Consider the following 23,167-nt stretch of genomic DNA (forward strand, 5'->3'; position numbering starts at 1 on the left):
CAGGTGGCAGCAGAGGGGAGAAGACACACAGCACATTTCCAATGCAGGATGTTTCTGAGGACCTCACCAGTGTGTGCACCTGGGGGCTGGAGGAGGGTCAGGGCAGCAGTCGTGTCCAGGGTGAAAGCAAAAGACCAGAAAACCAGTCAATCTTGCTAAAACTGAGCGATTGTACACAGTGAACCCGCACACATACCTCTAAGTGAAGAGAGTTAACACTAATATTCCATTATTAGATTTTTTTTTCTTTTTAATAAATAAATTAAAATGAAAGACAACAAAATCAAAATTAAAAAAATTCTCCCCTCCTGAATGCTCCTCTGTCCACCATCCTGCCCATGACACTCCCATCAGCTCTCAGAGCTATTCTACCTGGGCCTCCACCCAGAGCTGCTATATAGCAGGAGGTCATGCAAATAGGGCCTCCCTCTGCTCATGAAAACCAGCCCACCTGACCCTGCAGCTCTGCACAGGAGCCCAGCCCTGGACTCCCAGCTCAGCCCACTCAGTGATCAGGACTGAACACAGCTGCTCACCATGGAGAGTGTGCTCAGCTGGGTTTTCCTGGTGGCTGTTTTCAAAGGTAATGAATGCAGAACCAGAGACCCTGAGTGTGTGAGTGGACAGGAGTGAGAGGAAGAGTGGGTGAGTGCCAGTGTCCTGACCAGGCTGCCTCTGTGTTTGCAGGTGTCCAGTGTGAGGTGCAGCTGGTGGAGTCTGGGGGAGGCCTGGTGCAGCCTGGGGGTTCCCTGCGACTCTCCTGTGCAGCCTCTGGATTCACCTTCAGTAGTTACTACATGCACTGGGTCCGCCAGGCTCCAGGGAAGGGGCTGGAGTGGGTTGCTGTTGTAAGAACCAAAGCTAATAGTTACAGCACAGCATATGCTGCATCTGTAAAAGACCGATTCACCATCTCTAGAGAGGACACCAAGAACACCCTGTACCTGGAAATGAGCAGTCTGAGAACCGAGGACACAGCGACCTATTACTGTGCTAGAGACACAGTGAGGGGACCTCAATGTGAGCCCAGACACAAACCTCCCCTCAGGGCACCCAGGGCCATCAGGGGGCGCTCACCACACAGGGAGCTAAGGTCACCCAGGAGGAGCAGGTGCAGAGGGGGTGGGGGCAGATTTCCTCCCTCTGGGAGCCTCTCCTCTCCATGATCCAGCTTTCTAGGAGAGCTCTCTGGACATATGTTTCCTACTAATCTCTTATGTCTCTAAAGAGAACAATTTGGGGTTTTAATTTACACTTTCTTTTTTCATTGTTGCACCATAATTATAAATAATAGTGCATTTCAATTGGACACAACTACAAAATCATGGGACATAATTTCTCCACTTCTGTACCCTGCCATCTCCCTTTCCCTCCCTCCTCTTTACTCCTACCTCCTGGCCCTTTTTTCCCTTTCTTTTCTCGACAGATCTTTTCTATAATTTGTTTTCATTAGTGCCTCTTAGAGCACATAAAGAGGACATCCACTGTGCCATCCTCACACACGACACAGGAATGCTTCATCCGCGTCATTCCACTGCTTGTCCCATTTCTGTCCCCTACCTCACCCTTGATCCCCTTCCTCTCCTCCTGCTCCCTCTTCTGTTTCCAGGGGACTCCTCCCAGAACTTTTCCCCTTTTGTGATTTGCAATTCGCATTTGAGATTAAACACTTGACATTTCTCCCTCTGATCCTGGCTGAATAAACTTGATATTCTCCAGTTCCATCCATTGACCAGGAAATACCATGTTTTTCCTCTTCCCTGTGGCTGAGTGAAACACTGTTCTGTGTATACACCACCTTCCCTTTATCCACTCATCAGTTGATGGACATCTGGGAAAGTTATGTAATATGGCTGTTTTCAGGCCCACTGGTATAAACACTGATGTGGCTAGATAGCTGTGCTGTGCTGATCTTGGGTCTTTTGGATAAATACCAAGGAGTGGCAGTTGGGTCACATCGTGGCTCCATTCCTGGTCTTCATGAAATGTCCATTCTGCTTTCTAGAATGGCAGCACTAATTTGACGTCCCAGCAATAACACATCTGTACACCTCTTTCCCACATCTTTGCTGACATTTGTTATTAACTGTGTTCTTGATGATCGCCTTCTGATTGGACTGAGATGAATTCTAAACATAATTTCAATTTTCATTTCCTGATTGCTACAAGTATTGGATATCATTTCCTATATTTGTTGGCCACTTAGATTTTCTCTATTGAGAAATGTCACTTTAGCTCTTTCCCATTTATTTATTGGGCTATTTGTTCTGGTTATTAAGTGTTTTGGGTTCTCTATATATTCTGGGTATTAGTGCATTATCTGGGAAGCAGGTGACAATGATGTCCTATTCCCAAGGTTATTTCCTCACACTGTGGCTGCATTCCATTGCTGTGCTGAAGGTTTTAATTTGATACTGTCCCACTGTTTCCTGGTTTTGATCCTTGCACTTTAGTAACCTGGTTGAGGAAGTCGGTGTCTGTGTCAGTACAGAGGAGGTTGGTGCAATATTTGATTCTAGCCCTTGCAGAGTGCCTAGTCTAATTCTTCAATTTCTGATAAACTTTGAGTTGACTTTTGTAGGGTGAAATATAGTGATCTATTGAATCTTTTTTCATATTGGGATATTTAATTTTATCAGCTCTGTTAGTTGAGAACACTGTCATGTCTCCAACAGGATTTTGAAAACTTTGTCAAGTGCCAAATAACTGCACTTATGTTGGCTTGTCTCTGTACCTTCTATTCTGCTGTTCTTCACGTCTGCTATGGGGTCAGTGCCTGCTGGTTTTGTTACTGCAGCTCTGTCAAATCGTTTGATGTCAGATATTTTCATAACTTCAGGTTCAATCTTCCTGCTTAGAATTACGTTGGCTATTTTGTATTTTTAATTTCTCCACACAAATATCAGGAATTTTTCTGGTTGTTTGAAGAATATATTTGGTATTTGTTGGAGATTTCATTGAATCTCTGTGACATTTTTGGTAGTTTGGCCATTTGATAATAATCATTCTGACAATAGCAAAAACTGGCAGTTCTTTCCATCTCTAAGGTCTTCAGTTTTACCCTGTGTTGTTACTCACTGTTTCCATTGTAGAGATTTTTCACCTCCTTGGTTGATTTCTTTCCAACTACTTTTTAAGTTATTTAGAATGGGAATATTTTCCTGATATCTTTCTCTGCAGACCTGCTGCAGTCTGGCTGGGCACAAATTACGAGCCACTCAAGAGGAACAAACTTCATTTGTGAACTCCACCAGCAAACTCCACACACGCTCCCCAGGAACTCTCCCAAATGCCATGCAGCTCCTCCAGGAACCACCAACCAGAAATCCCTCCTCCGGCACTTCCTCAACCAATGCAAACTCTTCAGGTATCCCCATGAGAGCTCAACTGGAACTCAATGGGAACTCCGCAAGAACTCAAAAATCATCATCTTAATGGCTCGCTGGCCTCACCTCTCAACCACTACTTCTGGCAAAAATGCCATGTCTCTTAGGCTGTACATTACTGCATATGGTCCTTATCCATCATTGGATGTGCTGACCTCAAGGCGTCAGCCTCCTGTCTTAGGTTGGTAGCACTGCAATTGGATCTTACCCGTCACAGACTACTGGTCCAGCATACAGCCATACTTGTGGATAGGCCTATGCACCAGTGGGGGGGTTGAGGTTCTTTGCCTCACCTCTGTTGGCCCCCAAATTTGGGCTTGGTGCCAGTGGGGGGGTGAGGTTCTTTGCCTCACCTCTGTTGGCCCCCAAGTTTTAGACAATCACTAGCAGAAGGGAGGATACAGAAATGCCACGACACCAAGCCAATTGATGTCTCTTTTGGAAAAATTGTACCACCAGTGACACCATCAGCAAAGATACATCAGCACTACCACAATTCACTGCACCAACAGATAGTTCACAATGCATACAAGTGATACATAGTCCAGGAAAGTTCTGCAAGCAGTTCAAAGCAGAGGAATCTATCAATATGTCCATTTACTCCCAAATTAAATTGACTCCTTGATCGAGCATTACTTGTTGGGTTATTATTCATTGTTGCATCACTTTATACAGTTTACTGTGATAGCTATCGAAGAAGCTGTAGTTTGGTTTTATCTTTGTCTTCACCGGCACTGGGATGAAGATAGGAATTCTGGCAATGATGGCTAAAAAAAAATTATGTAACATTCCAACAGGTACTAAGAAAACAATTTTCTGAACAATTTACATTATCCTGAACAGATTTATGAAATATAATGAAAAGAAAAGGTGAAAGTAAACAAACAGATCTGTTAACCTCCTTATTTGATCACATATTAAAACAATCCTCAACAGCTGTTTACTCAATTTAAATTAAACCATTTAAATCACATAAATAAAAAGAATTCAGATCCATTTTTTCATGAGCTCTCCTCATATACGATATATGGACATACACACATACAGACATACAACACAAAACACAAGTGTGCACATGTAACATACAACACATAAGACAATAGTAAAGGCCTTGTAGCTTTACACAGGTGAAATCTCCACTGCAATGATTAAAAACTCCACAGTCAAAAAATAGAACTGATCAGAAAAACATTAACCTAGGTGTGTATGAGCTCAAAAAATAAAATAGAACTTTATGATGAGGGAAAGGGCAATAATAAAATAGATATTGAAAAAAGACATCCTGGTTACCACCTAGGATTGACTCTTATTTGGATATCCCATCCTTTTTTTCTGTAACTTGCATATGGGTCTGAAGGCATTCCCACAAGCAAGCCTCAAGGTTTTTTACATTTGAAATAGTCCTTAATGGTGTTCATTATTCATTAGCCTCCAGGTGTGGGGGAATCACTGTCGCAGATGTAAGAATAGCCAAGCTGGAGCTCTGGATATCAGCTGTTATGGATTTGAGTCAAATCATCTTTTTTTGGTCTGTAGAAATCTCTTTGGTTAGTCTCTCTGGAATCCAAATCAGCTGCTGTTCTCCCTGTGAAAACACACAAACAGAATCCCGACTCCAGACAATCACTGGGTCAGGACCTTTCCATTGTCCTGTTAGAATATCCTTCCAAAGTACCTTAGGCTTATGTACATGTTTTGGATACATATGTCTTTCCACAGCACTAAGCCCTGATGAATCCAAATTTAAAAAGTTTAGAGTAAAAGGGTTATTTTAAGTTTATCTTTGGGGGATATAACCCCCTTTCCAATTCCCTCTTTTTGCTTTAATGAGTACATTTTAATAGTTTAATTAGCTCTTTCAACTATGCCTTGTACCTGTAGATTGTATGGACTTCCTGTTATGTGAGTAATGCCAAATGATGAGCAAAATTGTTTAAAAGAGGAAGAAGTATAACCAGGGGCATTATCTGTTTGTAACTGTTTTGGAACTCTCACAGTGGCAACATATTGTAAGCAATGAGCTATAATATCTTTAGTTTTTTCTCCGACATGAAGGGAGCCCATCAAAAATTCGGAAGAAGTATCAACTGTAACATGCAAATATTTTAATTTTCCAAATTCTGGCAAGTGTGTGACCTCCATCTGCCAAATATGGTTAGGTATCAGTCCTCTAGGATTGACTCCAAGATTAACTTGTGGTAAAAGGGTACACAATTTTGACATTGTTTTATTATTTGTCTAGCTTGTTCCTTAGTTATTTAAAAATGCTTTTGTAAAGTATTAGCCTTGACATGGAACCTTTTATGAAAATTTATAGATTCTTCTAGTGTAGAGAAAATATGTATGTCATGTGTAGTTTTATCTGCTAAATCATTGCTCAAACTAAGGGCTCCAGGCAATCCTGTATGTGCCCTGATATGTCCTATAAAGAATGGATCTTTTCTGTCCCAGATTAGACTTTGTATAGTGGAAAACAAAGAGAAAACAGTAGAGGAAGGAGAAATCCTACCAGCATCTTCAAGGGATACTATAGCATTAACTACATACTGACTATCAGAAAATAAATTAAATACAGAATATTTAAACATCATAAAAGCTTGTAATACTGCATTAAGCTCTACCTTTTGAGCTGATTGTTTGGGTACTAAAAATGTAAAAGTTTGATCAGGGGTAACTACTGCTGCTGTACCATTATTTGACCCATCAGTGAATATATTTGGAGCATTTATGATAGGGTTTTTTTTTGTCATCTTCGGAAAAACTACAGGATGTTTAGACCAAAAAGACAACAAAGGATTAGATGGTAAGTGATTATCAAATGAAACATTAGATTTACACATGATTATTGCCCAAGTATTTAACTCATTGTCTAACTCATCAATTTGATCCATAGTATATGGAGTAATAATTTTATTGGGAGAAATTCCAAACACTCCCTTGGGTGCCTTTATTCCTTTGAGTATTAACTGTCCTACAGCCTCAGGATATCTAGTAAGAATAGTGTTAGGAGAATAAGATAAATGTATCCACAATAATGGACCTTCTTGCCAAAATACTCCTGTAGGAATATTTTTTGTTGGCAGTACAATAAATAATAAAGGCAAACTTATCAATTCTATCCAAATGCATATTTTCCATATATGTTTCAATAATTTTTAATGCCTTTCTTGCTTTAGGAGTTAACATGTGGGTGAATTTGGATCTGATGGACCTTTTAGAATATCAAATAAAGGTCCCAACTCTCCTGTTGGTATGCCTAGGTAAGGCCTTATCCAATTTATGTCTCTCAATAACTTTTGAAAGTCATTAAGTGATTTGAGTTGATCTACTCATATTTGAATTTTTGGTGGATGGACCATGGTTGAGGATAATAGAACTCCTAAATAATTAATTGGAAAATTTAATTGTACTTTATCTATTGATATCTCTAGATTATAATTTTTTAATAAGTTTGTAAGTGTGGCATAACATTCTAGCAATGTGTTTTTATCTTTGTGTGCTAATAATACATCATCCATATAGTGAAATATTTGTAGTTCAGGATTTTGATTTCTAAGTGGCTGGATTGCTTTGTTAACATAAATTTGACACATAGTTGGGCTGTTAGCCATCCCTTGAGGGAGTACTTTCCATTCAAATCTCTGATCAGGACCATCATGGTTCAGTGCAGGGATAGTAAATGCAAAACCTGACTATCCTCAGGATGAATTGGAATTGAAAAAAAAAAAAAAACAATCTTTAATATCCATAGCTAAAACATACCAGGTTTTTGGCAAAGCAGACAATTGAGGAATCCCTGATTGAGCAGGTCCCATAATAACCATCTCATTATTAATGGCTCTTAAATCTTGCAATAATCTCCATTTACCAGATTTCTTTTAATGACAAAAATGGGAGTATTATGGGGAGATATGGAAGGTTGTGTATGTCCCTCCGCTAATTGTTGTTTGACCAGGTCATGGGCTGCTTGTATCTTTTCTTTAGTCAGGGGCCACTGAGGAACCCATACTGGTCTTTCTGATTTCCAAGTAATTTTTACTGTCTCAGTGACCCCTTCTGAAAACCCAATCCATGTCTATTTATTCCTTGATGTATTTGAATTGGTGCTGCTATACCTTGTTCTTGTTCTCCTAAACTTTTTTCTTTCCTAAAACCTTGTCTAGCCCTTATACTGGGCACATTGGGATTGCTGTTATTTGTTAATGTCAAACCTAAGTGATCTAGGACATCTCGTCCCCATAAATTTATAGGAAGATGATCCAATACATATGGCCGTATAGTTCCTTCATATCCTTCAGGATTCCTCCAATCTAATACCATTGCACTTCTATGGGGATTAGTTGCCACTCCTAGGCCTCGAAGCATTTGAGTGGCTTGTTGTAATGGCCAATGTTTTGGCCATTCTTGACGAGATATGATGCTAAGTTCTGCACCTGTGTCCAGTATCCCATTAAATTCACATCCTTGAATATTTAGTTTTAGCATGGGGTGAGAATCTGAATTTAAAGACAGCATAGCCCAATGTACACCTGTGGAGCCTAATCCCTTGGAACCTCTTTGTACAGTACGACTGGAAAATTTTTCATGCAGGCTGGGTATTATTAATAACTGTGCTATTCTATCTCCTGGTGAAATTACTGACATACCTCTTGGAGAACTAGCTATAATTTGTATTTCACCTTCATAATCAGGATCAATTACCCCAGGACTTATCATAAGTCTTTTAGAGTAGAAGAACTGCATCCCAATAATAAGCCTACTGTTCCTTGGGGAAGAGGCACTTTTACCCCTGTGGGAATGATTTGAACTCCCATCTCTGGAGTTAGTACTGCTCTGGTGGAGTCGCAGATGTCCAATCCTGCACTTCCTCTGGTTTGTCTGATGAGAGATCTAATGGACAATGTGTCCTGGGCATTACCCTGATGGTGTTGCTGGGTTCCTCCAGTGCCCCAAATATTTGTGGTTGTGGGCCCCAGAGCATTCGGCTCACCTGTCCGTTTTATGGCAATGATGCCCGATGCCTTTCTCCACAATATCGTGGGTAAACATCTGGTCCTTGTTTTTTTTTTTTTTTTTTCGGTTGTTCAAAACATTACAAAGCTCTTGACATATCATATTTCATATATTTGATTCAAGTGGGTTATGAACTCCCATTTTTACCCTGTATACAGATTGCAGAATCACATCGGTTACACATCCATGTTTTTACATATTGCCATTCTAGTGACTATTGTATTCTGCTATCTTTCCTATCATCTAGTAACCTTCCCTCCCCTCCCCTCCCATCTTCTCTCTCTACCCCATCTACTGTAATTCATTTCTCTTCCTTGTTTTTTTCCCTTTCCCCTCACATCCTCTTATATGTAATTTTGTATAACAATGAGGGTCTCCTTCCATTTGCATGCAATTACCCTTCTCTCTCCCTTTCCCTCCCACCTCTTGTCCCTGTTTAATGTTAATCTTTTTCTCATGCTCTTCCGCCATGCTCTGTTTTTAGTTGCTCTCCTTATATCAAAGAAGACATTTGGCATTTGTTTTTTAGGGATTGGTTAGCTTCACTTAGCATAATCTTCTCTAATGCCATCCATTTCCCTGTAAATTCCATGATTTTGTCATTTTTTAGTGCTGAGTAATACTCCATTGTGTATAAATGCCACATTTTTTTAATCCATTCATCTATTGAAGGGCATCTAAGTTGGTTCTACAGTCTAGCTATTGTGAATTGTGCTGCTATGAACATTGATGTAGCAGTATCCCTATAGTACGCTCTTTTAATGTCTTCAGGGAGTAGTCCGAGAAGGGCAATAGCTTTGTCAAATGGTGGTTCCATTCCCAGCTTTCCCAGGAATCTACATACTGCTTTCCAAATCGGCCACACCAATTTGCAGTCCCACCAGCAATGTACAAGTGTACCCTTTTCCCCACATCCTCGCCAGCACTTGTTGTTGTTTGACTTCATAATGGCTGCCAATCTTACTGGAGTGAGATGGTAACTTAGGGTGGTTTTGATTTGCATTTCTCTGACTGCTAGAGATGGTGAGCATTTTTTCATGTACTTGTTGATTGATTGTATATCCTCCTCTGAGAAGTGTCTTTTCAGGTCCTTGGCCCATTTGTTGATTGGGTTATTTGTTTTCTTATTGTTTAATTTTTTGAGTTCTTTGTGTACTCTGGATATTAGAGCTCTATCTGAAGTGTGAGGAGTAAAGATTTGTTCCCAGGATGTAGGGTCCCTATTTACCTCTCTTATTGTTTCTCTTGCTTAGAAAAAAACTTTTTAGTTTGAGTAAGTCCCATTTGTTGATTCTTCTTTTTAACTCTTGTGATATGGGTGTCCTTAAGGAATTTGGAGCCCGACCCCACAATATGTAGATTGGAGCCAACTTTTTCTTCTATCAGATGCAAAGTCTCTGATTTGATATCAAGCTCCTTGATCCATTTTGAGTTAACTTTTGTGCATGGTGAGAGAAAGGGATTCAGTTTCATTTTTTTGCATATGGATTTCCAGTTTTCCCATCACCATTTGTTGAAGATGCTATCCTTCCTACATTGCGTGCTTTTAGCCCATTTATCGAATATAAGATAGTTGTAATTTTATAGATTGGTTTCTGTGTCCTCTATTCTGTACCATTGGTCCACCTGCCTGTTTTGGTACCAGTACCATGCTGTTTTTGTTACTATTGCTCTGTAGTACAGTTTGAAATCTGGTATCGCTATACCTCCTGATTCACACTTACTGCTTAGAATTACTTTTGCAATTGATTGGCATTGCATTGAACCTATAGGGAACTTTTGGTAATATCGCCATTTTGATGATGTTAGTTCTGCCTATCCATGAACAGGGTATATTTTTCCATCTTCTAAGATCTTCTTCTATTTCTCTCTTTAGGGTTCTGTAGTTTTCATTGTATAAATCTTTCACCTCTTTTGTTAGGTTGATTCCGAAGTATTTTATTTTATTTATTTATTTTTTTTTTGAGGATATTGTGAATGGGGTGGTTTTCCTCATTTCCATTTCAGAAGATTTGTCGCTGATATACAGGAATGCCTTTGATTTATGCATGTTGATTTTATATCCTGCCATTTTGCTGAATTCATTAATTAGCTCTAGTAGTTTCTTTGTATAACCTTTTGGGTCTTCTAGGTATAGGATCATATCATCCGCAAATAGTGATAATTTAAGTTCTTCTTTTCCTATTTTTATGCCTTTAATTTCTTTTGTCTCTCTAATTGCTGTGGCCAGTGTTTTGAGAACTATATTGAATAGAAGTGGTGAGAGAGGGCATCCCTGTCCTGTTCCAGATTTTAGAGGGAATGCCCTCAGTTTTTCTCCATTTAGAATGATGCTATATATAGCTTTTACAATGTTGAGGTAAGTTCCTGTTATCCCTAGTTTTTCTAGTGTTTTGAACATAAAGGGATGCTGTACTTTTTCAAATGCTTTTTCTGCATCTATCAAGATGATCATATGGTTCTTATCTTTAAGTCTATTGATGTGGTGAATAATGTTTATTGATTTCCATATATTGAACTAGCCTTGCATCCCATGGATGAATCCTACTTGATCATGGTGCACGATCTTTTTGATATGTTTTTGTATCCGAGTGGCCAGAATTTTATTGAGGATTTTTTCATCTAAATTCATTAGGGATATTTGTCTGTAGTTTTCTTTCTTTGAGGTGTCTTTATCTGGTTTGGGAATCAGGGTGATATGGGCCTCATAGAAATAATTTGGAAATTGTCCCTCTTTTTTCTATCTCCTGAAATAGATTGTAGAGTTTTGGTATTAGTTCTTCTTTAAAGTTCTTGTAAAACTGTGGTGTATATCCATTCAGTCCTGGGATTTTCTTGGTTGGTAGTCTTTTGATGGCTTCTTCTATTTCCTCACTTGATATTGGTCTGTTTTGGTTGTTTATATTATCCTGACTCAATCTGGGTAGTTCATATGTCTTAAGGAATTTATCGATGCCTTCACTATTTTCTATTTTATTAGAGTATAGGGTTTCAAAATAATTTCTAATTATCTTCTGTATTTCTGAATTGTCTGTTGTGATGTTGCCTTTTCATCCCATAAGCTAGTAATATGGGTTCTCTCTCTTCTTCTCTTTGTTTGTGTGGCTAGTGATCTATCAATCTTATTTACATTTTCAAAGAACCAACTTTTAGTTTTGTCAATTTTTTCGATTGTTTCTTTTGTTTCAATTTCATTGATTTCAGCTCTAATTTTAACTATTTCTTGCTTTCTACTGTATTTGCTGCTGATTTGTTCTTCTTTTTCTAAAGCTTTGAGGTGTAGTTTGAGGTCATTTATTTGTTGGCTTTTCCTTCTTTTAAGGAATGAACTCCATGAAATGAATTTTCCTCTTAGTACTGCTTTTATAGTGTCCCAGAGATTTTGATATGTTTTGTCTGAGTTTTCATTTACCTCTAAGAATTTTTTAATTTCCTCTTTAATGTCTTCTGTTACCCTTTGTTCATTCAGTAGCATATTGTTTAATCTCCATGTGATGTAGGATTTTTCCTTTCTCATTTTATTATTGATTTCCAATATCATTCCATTATGATCAGATATAATGCATGGTAGTATCTCTACTCCTTTGTAATTGCGAAGATTTGCCCTGTGACATAATATATGGTCTATTTTTGAGAAGAATCCATGTGCTGCTGAGAAGAAAGTGTATCCACTTGATGATGGGTGGTATATTCTGTATATATCAATTAAGTCTAAATTATTAATTGTATTATTGAGCTCTATGGTTTCTTTATTCAACTTTTGTCTGGAAGATCTGTCCAGTGGTGAGAGAGGTGTGTTAAAATCTCCCATGATTATTGTGTTGTGGTCTATTTGACTCTTGAACTTGAGAAGAGTTTGTTTGATGAACGTAGCTGCACCATTGTTTGGGGCATATATATTAATGATCGTCAAGTCTTGTTGGCATATGGTTCCCTTGAGCAGTATGGAGTGTCCTTGTTTATCCCTTTTGATTAACATTGTCTTGAAGTCTATTTTATTTTATACAAGTATGGACACCCCTGCTTGCTTCCAGGGTCCATATGAGTGATATGATTTTTCCCAACCTTTCACCTTCAGTCTGTGTATGTCTTTTCCTATTAGATGAGTCTCTTGTAGGCAGCATATTGTTGGATCTTTTTTTTAATCCATTCTACTAGCCTATGTATTTTGATTGGTGCATTTAAGCCATTAACATTTAGGGTTACTATTGATATATGGTTTGTATTTCCAGCCATATTTGATTATGTATGTTACTAAACATGATTTGGTTTTCCTCTATGATTAGTTTTTCCTTTACTGTACTGCATCCCGCTGTTGGTTTTCATTGTTATTTTTCATTTCCTCTTCCTGTAATGTTTTGCCAAGGATGTTTTGAACAGCTGGTTTTCTAGCTGCAAATTCTTTTAACTTTTGTTTATCTTGGAAGATTTTTATTTCTTCTTCAATCTTGAAGCTTAATTTCACTGGATACATGATTCTTGGTTGGAACCCTTTTTCTTTCAGTGTATGAAATATGTTGTTCCAGGATCTTCTAGCTTTCAGAGTCTGTGTTGAAAGATCAGCAGTTATCCTTATTGGTTTACCCCTAAATGTAATCTGCTTCCTCTCTTTTGTGGCTTTTAAGATTCTCTCCTTATTCTGTTGGGAATCTTCATGATCATGTGTCTTGGTATGGATCTTTTATGATTTTGTACATTCAGTGTCCTGTAGGCTTCTAGTATTTTTATTTCTTTTTCATTCTTTAAGTCTGGGAAGTTTTCTAGTATTATTCCATTGAATAGATTGCTCATTCCCTTGGTTTGGACCTCTCTACCCTCTTGTATCCCAATAACTCTTAGGTTTGGTTTCTTTATGTTATCCCATAACTCTTGGTTGTTCTGCTCATGATTTCTTAACATTCTCACTGAGCTGTCTATGTTCTTTACAAGTTGAAAAACTTTGTCTTTGTTGTCTGAAGTTCTATCTTCTAAGTATTCTACTCTGCGGGTAATACTCTCATTTGAGTTTTTAATTTGGTTTATTGTTTCCTGCATTTCCAGGATTTCTGTTTGTTTGTTTTTTATATCCTCTATCTCCCTATAGAGTTGATCTTTTGCTTCTTGGATTTGTTTATGTAATTCATTCTCAAAGTGATCTTTCATTGTCTGAATTTGCTGTATAATGTCTTCCTTGAGACTCCAGATCATCTGAAGCATGTATATCCTGAACTCTTTTTCTGACATTCCATCAGCTGCAGATATTACCTCATCTAATGTTGAATTGACCTGTATTGTTTGTGGTCCTTTCTTTCCTTGTCTTTTCATACTGCTCATGATTATTTCTAGCTTTGTGAAACTGTTGTGTTAATGTTTTTCCCCTTATATATTTGTATTGTTCTTGTAGAGCTCCAAAATCCCTCTTTTGCCGAGAAAGACAATGTTAACAGTTCACAATATCAACAGTACATCATCTAAGCACAAGTTTTCATTATTAATACATTTATAGTTAGATTCTAAGTCTATAGATATTGGTTTTAATTATTACTTAAGAATATAGTCATTAGTTTCATAAAAGGCATACCATATCTGGTGGCATATAGAAAACTTAAGTTCAAATGAAGGATGTTATACTTAGAGGGAAAGGAGTAAGGGTATGAGGTTAAACTAACTTAGCACCTTTGGAGAACTCTAACCAATAGACTGGTAATTTATGGAAGAATGTGTAGACTCAACCTCCTATCTGTATTTTGATATTTACCCTATGTATAGATAGCAAAAGTTAGGAGATTGAAAGTGGGATAGAGGAAATATGAATGAAGAAACGAAAAAAAAAATAACAAGGAAGAAAAGAGAAATAAGAGAGAAGGAAAAGGAAAGTAAGATAGAAATAAAGAAAAAAATGGGGAGAAGGTGGGGTATATGCAATTCCTCTATATTACATTACTTTGATAATTTGGTTGTTCATGCACAGTTCTTAGTTTCACATATGTTGAAGTTGTGGAAGAGAGAGAAGAAAAGAGAGAAAGAAAGAGAAAAAAAGTCTCTCAGAACACTGTTTTCCTTGCTTCCAGTAGGTAGCATTGTCTATTCCTAGCTTGAGCCTCTGTATTCAGGGTGGTGGGTATAGCCAGTGTGAAAGGAAATGAGCTTCCACCTGTATCTTCACTACTCTAGTCTCTGAGGTAGAAACCAGGTGCCTGTACAGTTGTTGTTTTGCATTGAAAGCTACAACCCCCAAAAGCTTGTGGGAAATATTTTGAGTTATCGCAGCTAAGGGTGGTGGAGTTTGAAACTGGGTACCAGGATCAGCCGCAGAACCATGCAAGTAGCCACACCCCCTTTGATGGGTTTTAAGGGTTGATGGGCTTCCTCTGGACTAGCACACGGGGTGCGGCCGGGCTTCCTCCTCTGGTCTGGCTTGGCGCCGGTCTTCCTCTGCCAGTCTGGCTTGGCTGGCACCAGGCTTCATCTGCCCAAATCATAACTTCAGCCCATGGAGAATTGTTGGGGTTTTTAGCCCCCATCTCTTCCTGACCAGCAGGAGAAGCAGGAAAAGCACTCCCCAACGAGGATGAGCCAAGAAAGGTCCCTTGTCATTTTTTTGATAATGGAGTATCCTCTATGGTGGTTTGAGAATGGCATTCATTAGCCCAATGTCTCCCTCTACGGCATCATGTGCAAATACCCAGTATTCTACTCCTTTGATACCTAGCTTTGTTAAACCCTCCTCCTATGGGGCAATTCCTTTTAAAATGTCCTGTTTGTTCACAATTGTAGCATGTTTTCAGCCTGACATATAAAGCATGTTGTACTGCAGCTGCCAAGACTTGCCCTTGTTCATTAATGTCTCTACATAATTTAATATATGTGTTTAAATCTCCATGTTTCCAAGGTCTAATGGCCTCCTTCCACTATCTGTTTGCTTGCTCAAAGGCTAGCTGTTTAATTAATGGTATTGCTTGTTCTGTGTCCCCAAAAACTCTGGTAGCTGTTTGAATACGCCTATCTACAAATTCAGTGTAAGGTTCATTAGCTCCTTGTATTATCTTAGATAATTGACCTTCTAAATCTCCATGTCCTTGTAAAGTCTTCCATGCCCTAACTGCATCTACAGCAATTTGTGAATACATAGCAGGATCATATTCAATTTGTTGCCGTTGACCCCCATAAGGTCCTATTTCTAACAACATATCTAAATTTCTTTGAGGGTAACCAGCTGGTGCATTTTGCCTAGCTGTCTCCATGCAAAATTCCTCATTGGCAACCTTCCATAACAGGTATTGTCCTCCATTTAGCACAGCTTTACACATATTAGCCCAATCTGCTGGCGTCATGTCCAAGTTGGTAATGGATTCGACCATGCTTACAGCGAAGGGTGCTTCAGGACCAGAGGTTGTTACAGCCTCCTTTAACTGCTTCACTGTTTTGAAATCTAAAGCATGGTGAATTCGCTGCCCTCCTGCCTGCTCAAGTACAGGGCATGCTAATCTTTGAGGTCCTGTCTCAGGATCCCATCTATCAACTACGGGGGTTGGAGGCCCCATAGATGGAGCTGTTGGTTGGACACTTACGCCCTCTGGTGATAGAAAGGAGTTAGTAGCAGCCTCCTGTTGTAACTTTTCCCCTGATAGTTCTTCCTCCTTTAAATTTTCTTCCTCTGTCTGACTATCTACAGAGATCTTCTCTTTTACTTGATCTAAAATGTCTTTCTCCATGAACTGAACCTCTAACAATTTACTTAACACTCTTTCAGTTTGTTTTTTACTAATTTCTAATCTACTATAAAGATAATGCAACCCGACAAGATAACACAAAACAAAACCAAAACAGAATGAAACAAAAATGGAACAAAAAATTGTTGTATCAATTTTCCTATTTTCTTGAAAGGTATTTTCATGGTCTATCTCTATCTCTTCCTCAGGGCTGAACAACTTCAAACCTTGAGCCAACAATTTTTCCCAGTTTGCCTGAGAAATTCTAGGATAGGCAGCTTGAAACAAAAACAAAACAAATCAAAACAAAAACATATTGTTTTTTGAAATGGTCACCCATTCTCTCGCCTTCCCTCAGGGGTGAGCAATTTCCACTTACCTCCGAGCTTCAGGTGTTCCCCCCACCGGCCACCAATTGCTGCAGTCTGGCTTGGCACAGATCACGAGCCACTCAAGAGGAACAAACTTTATTTGTGAACTCCACCAGCACACTCCACACACGCTCCCCAGGAACTCTCCCAAATGCCGCACGGCTCCTCCAGGAACCACCAACTGGAACTCCCTCCTCTGGAACTTCCCCAACCAATGCGAACTCTTCAGGAATCCCCGGGTGAGAGTTCAACCAGAACTCAACGGGAACTCTGCAAGAACCCAAAAGTCATCATCTTAATGGCTCGCTGGTGTCACCTCTCAACCACTACTTCTGGCAAAAATGCCATGCGTCATCCCGACTCCGCTGTGGCCCTCAACATAGACCTCTTTTAAAAGTATTTGAAAGTGGTTTGAAAGTGGTTATGGATGCATGATGTACATACATTGCTATTTTTTATCAGATCTAGAAGCCTTCTGATGGAGATATTGGTTCTTCTAGACATTGGATCACACCACCTGCAAGCAACATATTCAGACTTAGTCTTTCCTCTGTAACCCTTTAATTTCCTTCTCTGGCCTGATTGCTCTGACTGGAGATTTTAGGAACTATGTACAAAATGCAAACTATCAAAGAAACAAAGAGATGGTTCCTATCAAACATAAAGAAGATGGAGAAGACCATGGCACACTATAGAAAATAAAAAACAGAAGCCAAAAATTAACAAAGTTAGATGCAACAGAAGATATGCTTACACGCTTTTCTGAAATCCAGAAAATTATTTTAAACTGCTTTTTAAAAATATTCTCCTGGGGCTGGGAATGTGGCTCGGAGGTAGAGTGCTCCACTAGCACACATGGGGCACTGGGATCAATCATAAACATCACAAAAAAAAATAAAATAAAAATACGTGCCCACCTATAACTATATATATATAAATCCTCCAGTAAACTAGAAAAACTTGAAGAGATTTAAAAAATTCTAAACATATTGAAACTTGCTGAAATTGAAGCAAAAGAATGTAAAAAATTTAAATAGAAATATTTTAAGCAGTGAAGTTGAAAAACCATTAAAAACTTTCCAAGAGAAAAGCCCAGAAGCAGATTAATTCTCAGTTGACTCTAAGAGAACTTTAAAGCAGCAATAAGAAGAGATAAATCACCTCCTTATATTATTTCTTGAAATGTAAAAAGAGAAAACACTGATCAATCATTCTGTGAAGTCAGTTACTCCCTGACCCAAAGCCAAATAAAACACATTCAGGAAAGAAGATTTAAGATCAATAACATTGATGAACACAGATGTGAGGTTCCTGGACACAGGAATATTGACACAGAGCATTGAAGGACACATGAGAAGGTGGTACCGTGATCAGGTGGTTTTCTCCACAGGGTGGGAGGTTGGCTCAACATATACAGATTAATTATATCAATATGGGATTCACCACATAAACAGAGGTGAGGACAAGGGTCACACCATCACATCAACAGGTACAGGGAAAGCATTTGAGGAGGCCAGCACCCCTCATGTTTAAAGGACTGGAGAAGCTAGACATCCAAGGGCCTGACCTCAACCTTATAAAGGCTGCATGTGACAAAACCAAGGCCACCACCATACTGAAGTGAGACATCCTGGAAACAGTTCCTCTCAGCTCAGGACAGGACAAGGGTGTCCTCTCTCCCACTCTGATTCCCCAGGGTCCCTACACTGCACACTTGGATGCAGGAGCATTTTCACATGAACCAAATGCAGAGAAGCATTATTGAGGCTGAAGTGACTGCTGTGTGGTTACCAGGACCAGAGGTTGAGGAAGCTCAGAGGACACAGGTGAGTCTTTTCCCATCAACTCAGAGAAGGGACATCACTGGGCTTTCCTCATTAGGGCTGTCCTTGGGATTCTTAGTACAGCAAACAGGAAGCCAGTCCAGGGTGGGTGACCTGGACACCTGATGAACCCCAGGCTCATGGTCCTCCTGGCTTCCAAGGAGTCCCTGAGACTCAGCACTGGTCCTCTGGCACTTTTGCTGCTTGTAAATGGAAGGTGTAGGGCTGAGGATCAGGTGAGTTTCCTTAAGGGGGACAGGCAGCCAGGCTGGGTCACCACAGCTGCTGAGCACTAGTGAGTGGCAGGGGGACATCTGACCAGACCACTCAGTAAGCCCTGTCCTAAGCACGCTCTGCCCACCCCAGACCTGGCACCTGAGTACAGGAGCCTGACTGCCCAGGTCCTGCCTGACACTACAGGTGGCCTGAACCTGAGTTTTCCATAGCAGTCCTGAGAGGGACAGAAGTGTGACTTGATGGATATCCATGGAGGGACTCTGATGACCCTTGTGCCAAGAGATGCTGAGAGAGTGACTCAGATGTCCTCCATTGCTGCCCTACTGAACTCTGGCCCAGAAAACAGTCAGCACCATGACCAGCACAGCCAAGAGCTCTCTGCTGTGGAAGCCCTCACCAGGGCAATCAGGACACAGTCTAGGGGACTCCAGACCCCAGGGGCCATTAGTCAGTCAAGTCCTCTCCTTGGTCCTGTGGCCATACTCTCCCTCCTAATCAATCTTCTGGAACCAATTTGCTGTTGCTATTGTACAATTGCCAGGGAAGAGAACAGGACATACCTGTTCCACACTCAAGTGGAGGGCCAGACGTAGGGCACACATGGCCCCATCCATGTCAATACATCAGAAGGACAGAGGGTAACAGGTCCGCCAAGCTGAGCCAGCAGGGACCCCATCACTTGTCCATGTTGACAAGGTTCTGCCTCCTTCCTGGTCATCCTTCTTCCTGGTCACACTCAGCACTTGGAAGAGGCCCAGGCCCTCACCATGACCTCTGGCCCATGAAGCAGGAGCAGGGCTGCTGGCCCCACAGCTGTGGCTGTGTCCTCTGGCTCTCTCCTGTGATATTTACAACTGTTGGTGCATTGTAGGGAAACAGAGTACTGGAGTAATTCAGACCTGGATCAGGACCCCCATTTCTGTGGGCAGCCCTTCCCCTTCCTGCCCTTCTCCCTCCCTGCTCCCCTCCTGGGCTCTGTGGTCTTTCTTCTATGTGTTACACATGTCTGAGTTGGAGGTTCATGGATGTTCATGAAGGTGGAGTTCACTGTGCTCCTTCACATCAGCTCACAGCACAGATGGTGAGTTCCCTTCTGCTCTCCTCCCTTCACCCCCCCCTCTGCCCACCCACAGGCCCTTCCTGGATCCACTGATCTCCTTCTCTGTCCACATCACCCTCCTCTCCTCTCCCTCTTCTCCAGCTTCCTCAATTGGGAGAGAAGATGGGCCCTTGGCTTCTCCGTCTGGCCTCCTTCATCAGCTTGATGGTCCCAGTTCCACCTGTTTCCCAGCAAATGCTGTCACTCCATTGTATTCCTGGCTGAAGACCCACTGTGCACAGACTCCAAGCTTTCTTCATCTACACCAGCCCCTGTAGGGTGCAGCCCGTCAGAGCTTCTGCTGGAAAGTTGACCATTTCATCTTCTTCATGAAGAGCCAGTGTTGCTTCTCTCCTGTAAATTCCTTCAAGACCTTGTTTTCCCATGAGATCTTGTTCCCAGGAGATGCCAGCCCTGGCAGTTGTCCACAGACCTTCCCTGGACAAGGGCATAACCACCTGGGCACTGCTAGGATGGTTCAGGGGATTCCTAGAAAACTGCCCAATCCAGGTATGGAAAGTTTCTCCATCCCCATGTTGAACCTGTACCCAGTGGATAATATCTGACCTGTTCCTCCATCCCCATGGTTGCCAAGACCCAGGGAATAACATGTGAGCAGTTACTTTAATCCATGCTCTGTCCCCAGTGGACAATATCTGACATAATACTATATCCCCCTGTTGGCCAGGTCTCCAGGGGACAACATTTCACCTGTTACCCCACCCCCATACTTACTCCATCCCCAGTGGATAATATCTTACATGTTGTTACATCCACATGCTAATCCTGCCCACAGGGGATGATATCTGATCTTTTACCCCATCCCAACACTGGCCTGTCCACAGGGGATAATATCAGACATGTCACCACATCCCCATGCTCACGGTCCCCAGTGGACAACATGTGACCTGTTATTCCATCCTAATACATTCCCTGTCTCTGTGGATAATATCTGACCTGTTACTCCATTCTGATGGCTGACTGTCCCCAGTGTATAATATCAGAACAGTTACTCCATCCCCATGATGGTCAGTCCACAGTACATAATATCTGACCTCTGCCCATTGGATATTGTCAGGAATATTACTCCTTTCCCACTCTTACTACCTGACCTAGGGCTTTTCCCCTTGGTCCTGGTCACAGGCAATGCTTTTCCTCCAGCACGAAAATTCAGGACTTGGAAATATTCTCATGCAAACTTGGATGTTCACCTCACAGGGCAGTATGGCTGGTCACAGTGTGCAAGGCACTGACCATTTTTCATGGGAGACCATCCCTACCACAGGACATTGTCAGTGCCTTTTTCTTGCCAGAGATGAGATGCTTTATTATGTAGTCACAGCAGGTGTGGCTCAATGTGTCCAGGGGCAGTGTGGTCCTCAGTGGCTGTCCCTCCAGAGGGCCAGTGCATGCATAATGATAGTGTCCCTGTGCTGCTCACAGTGACAGGCACAGAGTCCAAGACCCTTGGGGCATGGCATCATGACAGAGTCCTCAAAGGAAACCCAGAAATCTCCAAGCACAGTTCAAGCAGTCCTGCAGAGGGGAGTCCCTGCAGGAGGCCTGCATGAGGTCGTGCTCTACAGGACTGAGGCCCTAGGGACAGTGAAGTGTCCCCAGGAGGAGTGCAGAGGGGAGCTGTGAGGAGGCCCTTCTCCACACTCCAGCCTGCAGAGTCACCAGCACACAGAGCCAGGCTGCGGGAGATGAAGGGAGGACATCACTGGCAGGAGGGACTCCCCTTGGCTGCCCCAGAAAGGCACAGGGTGGGGCTGCTGGAGTCTGCAACCTGCACCTGCCCAGTGAGAAAGGATGGCCAGAGTCACATCAGCAGGGCCTTCTGGGGCCCTGAGGTTGATGCAGGTCCAGCTGCCATTGGACGGCCTGGTCTAATCTCCATGGTGGTAATGGAGTGTGACCTGTGCCAGGTCCTGCACGGTGTCTGCAGCACATGATGTGTGTGATTCCCAGCTCAAACCTGAGGAGCATGACCCCAGGGACACCCACACCTGACCAACATGGGGGATAGGTGACACTGTTGACCAAGACTCCAAAATTGGTGCTGGAGTGAGTGAAACCGTGTGGCCCTGGGGAGGAATTGGAGCATTTAGACATTGGGATGGGTGTTCCTGGAATCCACAGGGGCTTGATGGAAGGGACCTCTTCTCTTTAATGTGCTGGCACTTGAACTCCAGCTGGTACCACTAAGAGGTGCTCACCTGGGTCGGACTGTACTCAGGATGGCTGTCACCTCCTGTATAGGATGAGGGCCACAACGAGAGCCTTGAGGGAAGGACATTGACATTGCCTTTGTCATCTCAAGAATCCATGGCCATCTTCTGTCCTGGGATCTTGTAGCCACCAAGCACTGTGGGCAGTGGGAGCTGGCCCTTAGCACACAGCTCACCTCCCCAGGGGCTCAGCCTGCTCACCTAAGAGACTGAGAACAACAGGGGACATGAGCATCTGCCCACTCTGGGGGTTTGTGCTACATTCAAGAGAGGACTGAGACTCTGACCTGTGACCTCACATCCAGATCCTGGTACTTCAGGACTCTGGGTGTCTGCTCATACCCTGAGTCAGCTTTAGGTCACTGTCATGGAAAGACCTGACAGAAAAACTTGAGCACAAAACCTTCCATGCTTCTCCTTCCTTTTGCTGGAGGCTCCCAGATGTGAGGTCTCAGGGACTCAGGGAGGAAGACCTGGGGCAGCTGCATCTGAGTTCAAGACTCACTCTGCTTCTCTGTCCGCAGGGTCCTCTCCCAGGTGCAGGTGAAAGAGTCAGGGCCTGGGTGATGGAGCACCTGCCCCCAGTCTCCCTGCAGGGATCTGGCCCTGGGCTGGAGGACCCACCATGACCACAGGCTGACCTGCTCCTTCTCTGGGTCCTCACTGGGCTCTACTAACAGGGGACTGGGCTGGGTGTTCACCCAGGGAAGGCCCTGTAGGGGCTGGCCAGTGTTTGGCCCACCCAGCCCTGAGGAGCTGTATCACAAACTCCTAGGAATCCTGCAACAAACAGGAGGTCTTCACCATGACCAGCCTGGACCCTGCAGACCCAGCCCCCCTGATTGTGACCAGCCTGGACCCTGCAGACCCAGTACCCATGACTGTGACCAGCCTGGACCCTGCGGATGCAGCCCCCATGACTGTGCTCTGGGTGGAAAAGGCACAGCCTGGGGCTTCCTGCACAAGGGCTCAGGCTGGCCTCAGCTCTGACCTGCCCCTCTGCCTATGGGGATAGTGTGGAGAAAGGGTCTTCCTGCCAGCCTCTGTGGCTCCCTCTCCACCCAGAGCCTCACAGCCCTGGAATCCTGTTCCCCCTCTAATTCTCTGGCCACATCCCTTGGACTGCACAAGCAGGTGCTGTGATGTGCTGTACTTCATGATGGCAGCATGCAGGGTGCCTGGCCCCTGGCTACACAGATGCACAGGCCACCTGCTACACGGGCTCCAATCCCACCCAGTGGCAGAACACCACTGAGCACCAGCTGTGCCTTCATTAACTGCTGTGTAGGAGCTGCACTGGCATTGGGGGTCAGAGC

The 23,167-nt window shown here is 42.3% G+C and overlaps 1 gene segment (V, D, J or C); it reads left to right on the top strand.

Annotated features, from left to right (window-relative positions):
• Window positions 1–472: 472 nt before the first annotated feature.
• On the top strand, window positions 473–22,866 carry LOC124109013 (immunoglobulin heavy variable 3-73-like). The segment is given in 3 exon segments: window positions 473–583; window positions 688–1,049; window positions 22,627–22,866. Coding segments are annotated over 3 exon segments (648 nt in total).
• Window positions 22,867–23,167: the final 301 nt, after the last annotated feature.

Source organism: Marmota monax, unplaced genomic scaffold, assembly GCF_021218885.2.
Source record: "Marmota monax isolate L192 unplaced genomic scaffold, Marmota_monax_Labrador192_F-V1.1 WCK01_AAM20220418_F8-fsc00703, whole genome shotgun sequence".
In the NCBI taxonomy this organism is placed as follows: Eukaryota; Metazoa; Chordata; class Mammalia; order Rodentia; family Sciuridae; genus Marmota; species Marmota monax.